We start from the raw sequence: 13,508 nt of genomic DNA on the forward strand, positions 1-13,508 counted from the left end.
TAACCTTGGGCTGAATTTCAACCTGTCACTACAGTAAGCCTGTTTTGCAACTTTTTTCTATAAATTATAACCTTGTGACATAGTAGCTAGTGATATTGCTTGGATTTTAGTACAGTGAGGTAGTCATAATAAGATACCAGTAATAAGAAATAAAGCCCATTTTGTTTAGATGCATTTATTTATTTTTTTGCTCACCTTTCTGCTGCAGTTTATTATTTTTATACAAAAATCTTCTACACACCAGTCTAGGAGTCACACACAAGAAAGTTTACAAACAAGAGGAGGCCATTCGGCCCATCTTGCTTGTTTGGTTGTTAGTAGCTTCATGTTTGAAAATAGCTTACAGTAAAATGACCTTGTATGTTTAACATAAGCCTATCCGATATTGTCATTATTTTATATATTACATTTCTGAATAGCGTCTAGATGTGGATGAAACATCTTTTATCAACAAGGTACTTGGTAAATTGAGCTCTTCAAGTTTACTCGTTACCCGTTCTTGCTTTCAGTCTGCTGTTACATATGACAAATGAAAATAAATACTAGAGTGTAATTGCTCAAAGCAATTGCTCTTTCTATTGCTGTGCAATTTATGGAAACGGAGGTACCTGCAGGTGTGTGGCATGATTTTGATTAATGTTGATAGCATAACAGAAAAAACAATGAGTAACTACAATTTTCACACTGGCCTTTTTTATATTATGGTTTTCTACTTGTTTACATGTTATATTGTAAAATAAATAAAGATTCAGCAACAATACATAGAAAAGCTGGAACTTTATTTGAAATCTAGTGGTTAACAGAACAGTTTATTTTAGTTGGTTTCAACCCTATTTAATAACAGATACAACACAATAGGTGTCACAGAACATCTTGTATCACTTGCTCTTCTCAACATGGCCAAAATAACAATTTCAGTATAAAAAATGTCCTTACAACACAAGTAAAAACAAATTTTACTTGTACATAAAAAAAAAAAAATTGGTAGACAGCTTATGAAAAACTATAACATTAACCAACACGCCTTCTATCATTCAAAGTTATACTGCTCCAAACTCAGTTTAAGCCAACTCATCCCCCAATGACCTATGGTTGATTCCCTCCTTCCAGAAAGTCTTGTGAGTGCTGCGATATGCTCTATTCTGTGCTATGCACAACACGATAATCCGGAATGAGAAATATTTGTAGGAGATAGCTGTCGGGTCAGTGACGAGCCGTGAATTTGACAAAAGCTCATTAGGAGACAACTGCAGGGGAAATAATCAAAACTCAGAAGTGGAGCAACAACACAAAGCATTGAGGTGTAATTGAATGTTAAGCTACTCATGTTTCAGATGGATTTGCTTGTGGCGATTAAGGTGACTTGGGGTTCGAAACGTAGTTTCGCACTCAGAACACCGGTATGGTTTCTCTCCAGTGTGAGTTCTAATGTGCACCTTGAGATTGTAAGAACTGTATGTGGAATAGTCACACTGATCACAGCCGAACATCTGCTTGAGCTCCAAATGACTACTTGCGTGGCGACCAAGATGGTGCAAGCTAGGAAACGAGGCTTGACACTGCTTACATTTAAACTGTTCTTTAACTTTACTGGTTAAATGTACAAGCTTATGGCGATTTAGTTGGCTCAAGGTACGAAATGAATAAGCACACTCTTCACAGTGGTATGGTTTCTCACCTGTGTGAATTCTGGAGTGACACTGTAGGTTGTAAGAATTGTTCGTGAAATACTCACACTGATCACACTTGAACCGTGCACCGAAATCAACATGCTTCTTCTTGTGAAGCCTAAGACTGTTTATGCCAAAGCTTGCATGGGCTGCTGTATGCGCTTGGAGGCTACTCTCTGTGTAATCACAATCTCGCTGCTTGAAGGGTTTGGACTTACATGATTCATCACAGGTGTGAAAATCAGAAGCACACTTGCCACACTTGTAAGGTTTTATATCTGTGTGGATCCTTGCATGTATCTTCAGAGCTTTTTTTCGATCAGTTGCATAGTCACATTGCTTGCAGGTATAAGACTTGGAGTCACAGTGTGTCAGTATTGGCTGTTGAATCTTCCTGCTAAACACAGACTGGCACATGACACAACTACATGCTTCCGTGACAGTGTTTAAATTATGCTCCGTGGTTTCATATTTTTGAACATTCAGAATGTCTTTATCATTTGGCTTTGTATCTGGTCTCTTTACCATCTTAAACTCTTTCCTCCTGATGCTTTTGATGGTACAGGTTACATTCTCCATGGAAACTAATAAAAAAAAAAGAAAAACAGATACATAAATAAGTAAATAAATAAATGAATAAAATTAATGAGACAACATACACTAGTTTACAATGAATATATGAAGCTGCATGCTGAATTTATTAACCCTTTGCAGTCCTATGTCGAACCAGGTCTGACATTACAATTTTCCGATTCCAGTCCGATATCATCAAAAAGACGTAAAACAAAGGTCTTTAGAGGTTTTTTTCTCCGGAAAAAGCAAAGAAAACCTTTCAACAGCCGAGTGACCAATAGGAGCCAAATGAAGCAAAAAAAGGGGGCATCTCTCATAGCCCTATGCACTACAGAGATAACACGGACATTAACAAAGAAGATAGCTGCTTCTGCATCCAGCGCTCAAAGAATATCACTGACATTTGCAGAGCTTTTTGAGATGTTATAGTAATAAAATAATGACTTGGATCGCATTATTGAGGAGTTTGGTGATAAAACGAGTGATCAGGAGAGGATTTATCAATATGCATGTCTATAAAGAGGTATGTGAAAAATACAGCGAACAAGTGGTGGGGCTTGGCTTGGAGATACAGTACAGGGTGTCCTTTTGCGATTCAATGCCTTAAACCTGTTTTACTCTGAAAAAAAAAAAAATTTAATAGCGCATGTAAAATAAACAGCACATGTGAAAATAAATTGGACCCGACGTGCCTGACAAGCGCAAAAGGTTAATTGTAAGTTACAGAAGCAGCGTCAGAACTTATAAAGTTGATTTTATATCACTGAGTGTTGGGCAGTGTCATTCATCAATGTAAAGTAGCAACAGTAAAATCTATTACAGACCAAGGAGGGATGTCGATTTATCTGGAGTTCATAGCAGATTAAATTTTAAAACCAATAATGTTATTGCCAAAATCTTAATGCGGGACGGATTTAAAAATGAGATGTTACAATCTGGGTAAAAAACAAAATACATAAAGACTTGTTGGAAGTGAGGGCTAGGTAACAATCCTGATGTCAAGCAAAAACACTACGTGCATGAGAGCCAAAAGTACAAATGTTTAGTGCTTACTTTTTTTGGAACAAAGCTCAGAGACACAATTTTCAAGTCTTTGACCTTGTTGTGTCGCAAGCTGTGGCTGGTCCAGTGCGACATGTTCAGTCACACATTCCTGCTTCAATGAAAGGCTGCACTTGTAGGCTTTTTCTCTCAACACATTTGTCATAGGTGCAATGTTGGAGCTAATCAGAGATTTCTGTTTACAGTTCTCTGTTAGTTTATCAGATTCAACCAGCATAGCAGTTTGCTCGTCACAGAATGGAACTGAAATCCCATCATGTAGTTTGCCTTCCACCATTCCGCTTTTATTTCCAGCTTCCAAAAAATATGAATCTGTCAAAAAAACAAATGCGACTTGTGATTAACTTATGATAGTTGACTATTGCTTATAGGTAGTGGTGCAACAATTAATCGATGCATCAATTACTGATCATCTCTCCTTAAATTTCCCCAAGCTTCGATTACATAGTGGTGAATCGATGCATCAAATTAGAACCCAGTTTGAAGTCTCCTATTGCTGGGTTTGCATTAAAAGCTTGAGTGCGAGTCTTTTAGTGCTATTACGGTAGATAAACATCAGCACGTATTGCTAGGATACGCACTTTAGGCCTCTACATTCACACTGGATATACCCCGTGTAAAATGTGTTGAGTTGCTTCACTAAAAAATCGACAAGAACACAGCATATACTACGTTATGTGTAAACATTTCAAAAGAATGCCAATATTAAACCTACCAATTACCTTCTTTTGTTCCAAAGTATGTTGTGTTTGGATAACATGGCAGAGATATATATATATATATATATATATATATATATATATATATATATATATATATATATATATATATATATACACACACACACACACACACACACAGTACTGTGCAAAAGTTTTAGGCAGGTGTGAAAAAATGCTGTAAAGTAAGAATGCTTTCAAAAATAGACATGTTAATAGATTATATTTTTCAATTAACAAAATGCAAAGTGAGTGAACAGAAGAAAAATCTACATCAAATCAATGTTTGGTGTGACCACCCTTTGCCTTCAAAACAGCATCAATTCTTCTAGGTACACTTCCACACAGTTTTTGAAGGAACTCGGCAGGTAGGCTGGCCCAAACATCTTGGAGAACTAACCACAGTTCTTCTGTGGATTTAGGCAGCCTCAGTTGCTTCTCTCTCTTCATGTAATCCCAGACAGACTCGATGTGATGTTGAGATCAGGGCTTTGTGGGGGCCATACCATCACTTCCAGGACTCCTTGTTCTTCTTTACGCTGAAGATAGTTCTTAATGACTTTCACTGTATGTTTGGGGTTGTTGTCATGCTGCAGAATAAATTTGGGGCCAATCAGATGCCTCCCTGATGGTATTGCATGATGGATAAGTATCTGCCTGTACTTCTCAGCATTGAGGAGACCATTAAGTCTGACCAAATCCAACTCCATTTGCAGAAATGCAGCCCCAAACTTGCAAGGAACCTCCACCATGCTTCACTCATTCGTGTACCGCTCTCCAGCCCTTCGGCGAACAAACTGCCTTCTGCTACAGCCAAATATTTCAAATTTTGACTCATCAGTCCAGAGTACCTGCTGCCATTTTTCTGCACCCCAGTTCCTGTGTTTTCATGCATAGTTGAGTCGCTTGGCCTTGTTTCCACGTCAGAGGTATGGCTTTTTGGCCGCAAGTCTTCCATGAAGGCCACTTCTGACCAGACTTCTCCGGACAGTAGATGGGTGTACCAGGGTCCCACTATTTTCTGCCAATGCTTAAGGCATTGCTGGACATCTTCCGATTGCGAAGGGAAGTAAGCATGATGTGTCTTTCATCTGCTGCAGTAAGTTTCCTTGGCTGACCACTGCGTCTACGGTCCTCAGCGTTGCCCGTTTCTTTGTGCTTCTTCAAAAGAGCTTGGACAGCACATCTGGAAACCCCTGTCTGCCTTGAAATTTCTGCCTGGGAGAGACCTTGCTGATGCAGTATAACTACCTTGTGTCTTGTTGCTGTGCTCAGTCTTGCCATGGTGTATGACTTTTGACAGTAAACTGTCTTCAGCAATCTCACCTTGTTAGCTGAGTTTGGCTGTTTCTCACCCAGTTTTATTCCTCCTACACAGCTGTTTCTGTTTCAGTTAATGATTGTGTTTCAACCTACATATTGAATTGATGATCATTAGCACCTGTTTGGTATAATTGCTTAATCATACACCTGACTATATGCCTACAAAATCCTTGACTTTGTGCAAGTGTACCTAGAAGAATTGATGCTGTTTTGAAGGCAAAGGGTGGTCACACCAAATATTGATTTGATGTAGATTTTTCTTCTGTTCACTCACTTTGCATTTTGTTAATTGAAAAATACAAATATATGTCTATTTTTGAAAGTATTCTTACTTTACAGCATTTTTTCACACCTGCCTAAAACTTTTGCACAGTACTGTGTGTGTGTGTGGTGTGTGTGTATATATATATATATATATATATATATATATATATATATATATATATAATATAAACACACACATATAACACACACACACACAGATATATATATATATATATATATATATATATATATATATATATATATATATAAATCTCCTCCAAAGTAAACACAAATGCAGGAGAACTTTCGACAGCAACTCCCGTCTCATGAATCCACAGTCAATAGAGTTATAATAAGATTTTTTTTTTTTTTTTAAATAATAAATGCATATTTTAAAATACGGTAGCAAAACCGCTAACACGTTTCGACCAACAGGTCTTCATCAGAGCACAACCCGAGTTCTACAATTGCCTGAATCCTAAATGTGGACATCCTCACTTTAACACAGCAAGTTAACCTTTGTATATGTTTAGTGATACATACATGCAATTTATTATATTAACTGACAGACAATGAGGAGATGTGATGCCTTTTATTGGACGAACTAAACAATAATTAATCACAAGCTTTCAAGACCTCAAAGGTCTCGTCTTCAGGTGAAAGTAGGAAAAAGAAAATGTATGCATTTGAGTGGTGTTCATTTTTAATAACTGATTTTGCCAGATAATAATAAAAACTGATTAAAAATAAATAAAAAATAAAACCAGGAAAAATTCAAGCCCTATGCACACCCCAGAAAGCACAGGTTTTTGCTCCATTTTTTTCTTTTTTTATATATATAAAACAAATATCTGTGAGCAAGAAATGATAGTACTTACGTTTCTCTTCATTAACCGATGTAATAGGTCCCTCCTCTCTTTCACCAACCTCCTCTGTATTTTCAGCAACTCTTCCCAAGCTTGTCTGTTCAGTGGCCAGGTTAATGTCTTTCACGTGTCCCACAGTGGAATCCAGAGCAAGGGAAGTATTTTCTGAGACATTAGCGAGTTTGGAGGCTTTTTTGTTGTGGTGAAGGTTGGCATCCACCTCTGATTGCTCTCTCAGATTTTCTGCAGGCACAGCTTTTTCAGACCCAACATCTAAAGATATTGGTTCATCTACACTGTGGCAATCTGACGCAATATGAAAACCACCTGTAACATGCTTGCAAGGGCTGCCTTTACTCTCCCACAATGCCTCTGATAGCGGTCTTATATCTGCTTCATGCAAGAACCTTTTCCTATTCTGGGACTCTTTCCTCGGGATTTCAGCATCAAATGACCTTTTGGCAAGGTTTATTTGTATGTTTTCCAACTGTTCCCCATATTCAGAGTGGACAGACAACTGTTTACGGTTACTACTTTTGCTGGTAGAACCATCACATTCTGGTAATTCTAAAGAAAAAAAAAAAGGTGCAGAGAACCTTACCCTTGAAAAAAGCAATGATTAGACTGCCTTTATTTTGCGTTAGCTGTGTTAATGTGCTTTCAAAACACAGTGTCAGATCTAAATAGTGCCACCCTAATATTTCTACAGATTTGTATGTAGTAAAGGTTTTTAGGTGAGTCAAAAAAAAATCACCTCTGGGAAAAACAACAAAAAACACGGAGGAACAGCATTTAGGTCTCCTACTGTTTAGGTCAATAAAACAGACCCCAACATCTGATTTAGCAAACGCTAGTTTGCTTGCCCTACATTTCGGGGTCTATTTCTGCTTGATGACCAGTAACTGCAAGCAAACAGACATTTACTTAATATAGTGCCATTCCTTTAAAGCTGCGTACTTGTAAATTAGTCTTTTGGGGACATTTCCATTTCAAATCTCTCCCTTCACTAATTTTTGGAAACAAGACTATCTAAATATGACCACATCCTCTTGAATTCAAAAGACATTCCACTTCTGCTGAACAATCCTTAACCAAATGTACTTTAGTTTGTATGTTCTAAACTCCCAAACAAAGAAATACCTGTGTTTCTGTTAACTGACTGAAAAAATAAACCGAGGTACGTGGTTTGTTCGACATGGTATTTCTTAACGATGCATTTCTTACATCTTTAAGGGACAGAGTGTTGCAGGTGGACAGGTTAATGTTACACCAATTTATTAAAATAACCATGATATTTGGTATCCATACAAAGTTCCTCATGAAGTGCAATGATGTGCCTAGGAGTTGATTTAATAAATGTGTTTCACTGGACATCTCAGTTCTCATTTTGATGACACTCACCAATTTTAGCAACTTCAGAGTCGTTTTCTTTCCCTTCAGCCAGTGAGTAGGACAGCGAGTCTGTATCATCTTCATCATCACTTAAAACACATATTATAACTGGAACCATGACACTGTAACACTCTGAATAAAGAATGGAAATGTTATTGTGACTATCTAAAGTACTTTGGACAAAATGAATAAATACATCAATAACAAAATTTAAATAAACATTTACAATAACACCCATTGCATAATAGTCTACACTATTTATGGTATGATGTTAATTTCTCTGGTAAAGGTGGGCTTTCATTGTCTAGACTACAAATACATGTTTAAAAATGCGCGTGCGAGAACTGTAATTTCGAACACTGTTTCTTTTTACAGTTTTCAGAAGTTAATTCATCTGCATTTTCTATACACATAAATTGATTTCCAAAGTAAGGTTTTTTTGGTGGTTTTTTTCCGTTTTTTAATATATATAATTTAATTCTGCTAACTCTTGCTTAATTAAAATAAATACCTATACTGTTGCTCTTGCCTAATATACAAAGAAAATATGTCTGTGTTGGGAAGACATGGAAAGTGTGACATCAACAGAAAAGGAAGAAGTGATTAGTACTGTACATAAGTTTCAACATACATTTCCATCTGACTTAAACTTCTTAAAGGGAATTTAGATAGTCTTCTAAAAATAACAAACTTAAGTACCGTGCCTATTTAAACAGACAGATAATCACAGTGTGTGTTTATGCACATATGTACGTGCGTGTGTGTGTACTTTTTATCTCATTTTGTGTGTAAATGTCAATATTACTTGACCACAGTTGTACAGTAACTGATTATGCAGCAAAAGATCTGACCAGATTATTTTTAATTTAATAAAGACTGACTCATCAAAACAAAGCCCATAAAAATAAAACAAATCAGTCATATTCATTATTTGTGCAATGCAAATATTGTTTCCTGAATTAACTGTTTCAGATTGAAGGGGGTGCATTATCCTGGGGACTGGAGACAGTCCAGCGCTGAACTTGAATGAGAAACTCTGGGTGCGACTGAGCAAGCGTGTGAGCTGTGACTGGAGAGAATATACAGTGAAAGCATCAAGACTAAAACGCAGGGTTATTATTATTTTGGTGCCGTGAATTCCGGCCCCTGACAGGAATTCTTTGGAATTTCAAATACAACAAACATTTTGGGAATTCAACACTGTCTCCCTGAGCAGAACTTCCTAAATTTGAAAACGTTACAATATACTAAATTACCGCATCAAGCTTATTATGATAGTTTGCAAAATCAGATGAAAGCTTTCAATACAATCAGGATAATATATAATCATTATTTACAAAATCTTGTTTGCCTCGTTACTTTGTTAAAAACTGTAACTTTACCGTTAACTATACTACTTGCAAATGTTGTCAAATGGAAGTACAAACTTTGTGGTGTGAAAGCTAGGGTGTCTGCATTGGACCCATGGCCACACAAATTTAAACAAAAAAAATGAAATGCATTTTGTGTGTGTAACAAACACATTTTTTACGTGAAAAAATGTAGTTGATATGAATGACACTTTCACTTAACATACATACTTTTGCACACAACTACGCTACACAGATTCACATCTTCACCCTTTCAACAGACTACGCTACTATTTACATTTACCCTATCAAAATGGCAATACATTGCCTCAATACAGGTTGAACAAATTTGCTATTCCCGTAATGTGAAAATAGAAGTGATATCTGAAACAAAAACACATTGGAAATGTGAAAAAACTGCATGTTATCAAAAGTGCTCAGCCATTTGTTTATTTTAACTTAGCTTGTGTTCTTGATACAAGTTAGAAGAAACAACTGGGGCAACCTTGGCCCCCATTGTTTTGCAGTTGTGCCTATCTGCTTTGTGCTGGGCAGGGTTGCACCAATGTTTTCTTGAAACTTGGCTTGTGTTTTTGTTTCAGATTAACTACATTATAACCTGTTTGAAGTGAAAACCTGGACTGGATTAGATCTCGAGGGCCGTGATGAGTGCCACTGGTCTAGACAAGGGGCCTTGTTCTGGTAGCATGAGTCTCACACAGAAAGTGCAAAAGTGCACCAGAAAAACTCTGTTTAGGTGACAAATAGTTTACTCATACAGTTCCTTGACTCTTACAGAATGTTTTAGTTTTGTTTGTTTGTTTTGTTAGATGGACCAATGATGGCTTAAACATTGGCACAGAGTTTAAAACATACAATCCACCAAACTTACCACCCTCAGACTGAGATGCTTCATGTTGCATAGTGTCCATTTTACTCTCAACCTTCCTTTCTTCCCAATTAGGAATATCTGTGTACTTTGGTCACCTTATCAATACTGTTATGCCCTGAAAAAGAACAAGGTATTTTTTAAATATTTAAATGAAACAAACAAAAATGACATAAAATTTGCCAGAACTTATAAATACGTAATAGCTTTAAGTGAAATCAGTTTAGTAACACTCACTCACCCAAAACCTTTAAAAAAAATCTGAAGCTGTTAAAAAGCACTGGGTGGGCGTGTAGAGAATGAACTACTTCATTTGAGGATGTCCCTCAGAAGGTGCTACTGGGGAGTTGCTCATGCTGATGAAGTAATGCAGTCCATTTTGGTGGATCTCAGAGGGCCCGCAATCCACCAGCAGTAAAGTTAACAAGCGCACAATGTCAACTCTTCTGCACTTTTTAGACTGCAGGTCTCTTGCTGCCCAATAGCCTGACACACGTATGCTGGCATACCTGTGAATCCAGATCCATGCAAGTTATAGTACAGGCCACCACTGTGCTTACACAGTCGGTATTGTTGGAAAATAAGGAGGACACAGGAGCACCCTCACACTTCACAAAAGTAAAATACGTGAGAAAAAAAATGTTGCAACCAAGTTTTAAAGTCCACTCCATATTATCTATTGCCATTATTTTTATTTCTATTTATTTATTTATTTATTTTACAAATAGGCTAATCGCAGGACATTAACATCATTCAGTGATACAAAATGCTAGCTGAATCCGTCATGGCGAATGGCGGCTGTGGTTTTGTTATAATGCTAACCCTGGTTTCACCCACGCTAAAAGTGAACACGTAATAGGTAGATCATTATTACTTTAAAATTCTGACTACGGGAAAAACAAAAACGAAACAAAAAAACCCACTAAAAAACACAGGAGCAAAACAGCTAGCTATAACATTACCGTGATCCAAGTAACGGCTAAAGAATACATGGTTGAAGGCTATCATCAGGAGTCATTAAAAAAAAAAAAGGCAAAAATACCACAGTAGTGAGTCAAAATGGCATATTCATCTAGAAGATTATACTTTAACATCTGGCCCATATTTATTACATATACCAACATCCATGTATTAAAAAAATAAGACAGGTTTCAGTGACTTGAAAAAAATTTCTATCTCTGGTTTCTGTGACAGTTTATAAACTACTGTACTCATAATGGTCTTATAGTTTATGCCGTTACATAAACCCTTGATGGAACTATCTCCCAGTAACTCACTCAGGCCCATCCATCGCTGTCTCTCGCACTCATACATACATACATACATATATATATATGTATATATATATATATATATATATATATATATATATATATATATATATATATATATATATATATATATATATATATATATATATATATATATATATATATATATATATATATATATATATATATATATATATATATATATATATATATATACATATGTGTGTATATATATACACACATATGTATATATACACACATATATAATTAGACAGAGAGAGAGAGAGAGAGAGAAAGAGAGAGAGATCCCTTATTATGTTATTACTTAGTTAATGTCTACAAAATTGAAGAGCATTTAACAATTCAGTGAAAAGACATGCAGGGTGCGAGCATACATATCTATGAACAAACCAGTTAGTATAACACGTTGCTTCTTTTAAATGCAGCGGTACCGTGTTGGAATTAGCTTTCATTTTCAAAATAGCTCGGTTGTCGCTGTAACCCTATAATTTATAGGTGTGTATGACTTATTAGTTACCGAAATCTCAACCAACAACTTTAGACAGTGAATAATTTCGTACCACTTAATTTACACCGATGAAACATAAGGGTGATCCATACTGATGGCATATCAAATGCCTAGGTGACAGATATGGTTGCATTCTTGTAAAACTTAAGGATAAAACAAAACATTTCGACAATTAATTGCATTAGTTCCATTACTTAGTTAAGCACAATTTGGTTTCAATAAATACTTCCTGATTTAAATTCAGTCCATTTAAAACATTAGGTAGGTGTTTATTTTTAAACTATTTGTATATATTAGTCGAATAAACCGCTACCGAATAATACCATTTTGCTACCTACATTCCAGGCAGGTAGCAAATACGCACTAGTACTGCCTTAAAAAGTTAACTTCTAAATTCTAGCCCTGCTATGTCGCTCCTTTGCCCGCCACTGGTCATAGGTTATCAAAATCGTGAGTTTCTGTAGCTACAAAGATTAATATAAAACGTTTTTCTTTAAGTTTTAAATATACTCACTTTAGTACCGTTTCAAACTTTACTTTAACCGATTACCGGGTATGAACAAAGTTTGTTTATAAAACAGGAACACATCACTAACTGTGAAAGATTACTTCCGGATATTTTCTTACACGTGTGTTTTAACCCCGCCCAACACGATGGGGCAGGGGTGACGATTTTTGCGAATACACTTGTATTTATAACAAACATCTCACGTAACTGTTAAATAAATAAGCAGATTGTAAAATGAAGCCATAGCATTACATTACAAAAAAGCAAAACCATAAACTTACGCTTAGCGTCATCAACCAAAATGCCCCCCCAATATCTTTATAAGAAAAAACAGCGTTGAAATGTTTTGAGAAAAAACGTTCACCTCGGGGTATTGCTTTGCTCTTGAAACTATTCCGACACAAACACAACCGGGACGCGTTTCACCTGCAAGCTCAAATACGATAGGTCTTTCGACCAGCTGTTAAGTTATCACCTGCTATTTCGATCAGTTAATGTCTGTTTTTATATTTCACTCGAATTCTAGTTGGTGTCGTGTTTCGATACGACAGGCAGGCTAGCAATTTATACCACCATGTCTGAAAATACATAAACTGCGCGACACAAATAATGTACTTTATTTGTACTTTAAATAATGATTACTTTTCACAAGTTTTTGCAAAGGAAGATACTGACAACATGCCCCACATGTCATCCAGTTCCTATCCAGTTTTAAATAACTTTAGCATAACTGAGGCAGAAGTGTTAAAGGGACTAGGAGCTCTTAAAATAACACAGACTGGAAAATTGCAAACGTAATACCGATCCACAAAAAGGGAAACAAAACTGAACCAGGTAACTACAGACCAGTAAGCCTGACTTCTATTATATGCAAACTTATGGAAACTATAATAAGATCCAAAATGGAAAATTACCTATATGGTAACAGGGTCCTGGAAGACAGTCAACATGGTTTTAGGAAAGGGAGATCGTGTCTAACTAACTTGCTTGATTTTTTTGAGGATGCAACATCGATAATGGATAATTGCAAAGCATATGACATGGTTTATTTAGATTTCCAGAAAGCTTTTGACAAAGTCCTGCACAAAAGATT

At 36.2% G+C, this 13,508-nt stretch overlaps 1 protein-coding gene across 3 annotated transcripts; it reads right to left on the reverse strand.

The window, feature by feature from the left end:
* Positions 1–1,140: 1,140 nt before the first annotated feature.
* LOC121315619 (zinc finger protein 91-like) lies at positions 1,141–12,507 on the reverse strand. 3 transcript variants are annotated; one of them, XM_041249869.1, is made up of 7 exons: positions 12,422–12,498; positions 10,349–10,616; positions 10,111–10,225; positions 7,879–8,001; positions 6,490–6,720; positions 3,297–3,617; positions 1,141–2,254 (listed from the first exon to the last, which is right to left on the reverse strand). In XM_041249869.1, exons 3-7 carry the CDS (start codon positions 10,148–10,150, stop codon positions 1,320–1,322), a joined length of 1,650 nt encoding a protein of 549 aa, XP_041105803.1. In that variant the 5' UTR covers positions 10,151–10,225; positions 10,349–10,616; positions 12,422–12,498; the 3' UTR covers positions 1,141–1,319. The 3 variants fall into 3 exon arrangements, with proteins under 3 accessions (XP_041105803.1, XP_041105801.1, XP_041105802.1); XM_041249867.1 differs by having other exon boundaries at positions 6,490–7,044; XM_041249868.1 differs by lacking the exon at positions 10,349–10,616 and having other exon boundaries at positions 6,490–7,044; positions 12,422–12,507.
* Positions 12,508–13,508: the final 1,001 nt, after the last annotated feature.

The sequence above is a fragment of the Polyodon spathula genome, chromosome 5 (assembly GCF_017654505.1).
Source record: "Polyodon spathula isolate WHYD16114869_AA chromosome 5, ASM1765450v1, whole genome shotgun sequence".
NCBI lineage: Eukaryota > Metazoa > Chordata > Actinopteri > Acipenseriformes > Polyodontidae > Polyodon > Polyodon spathula.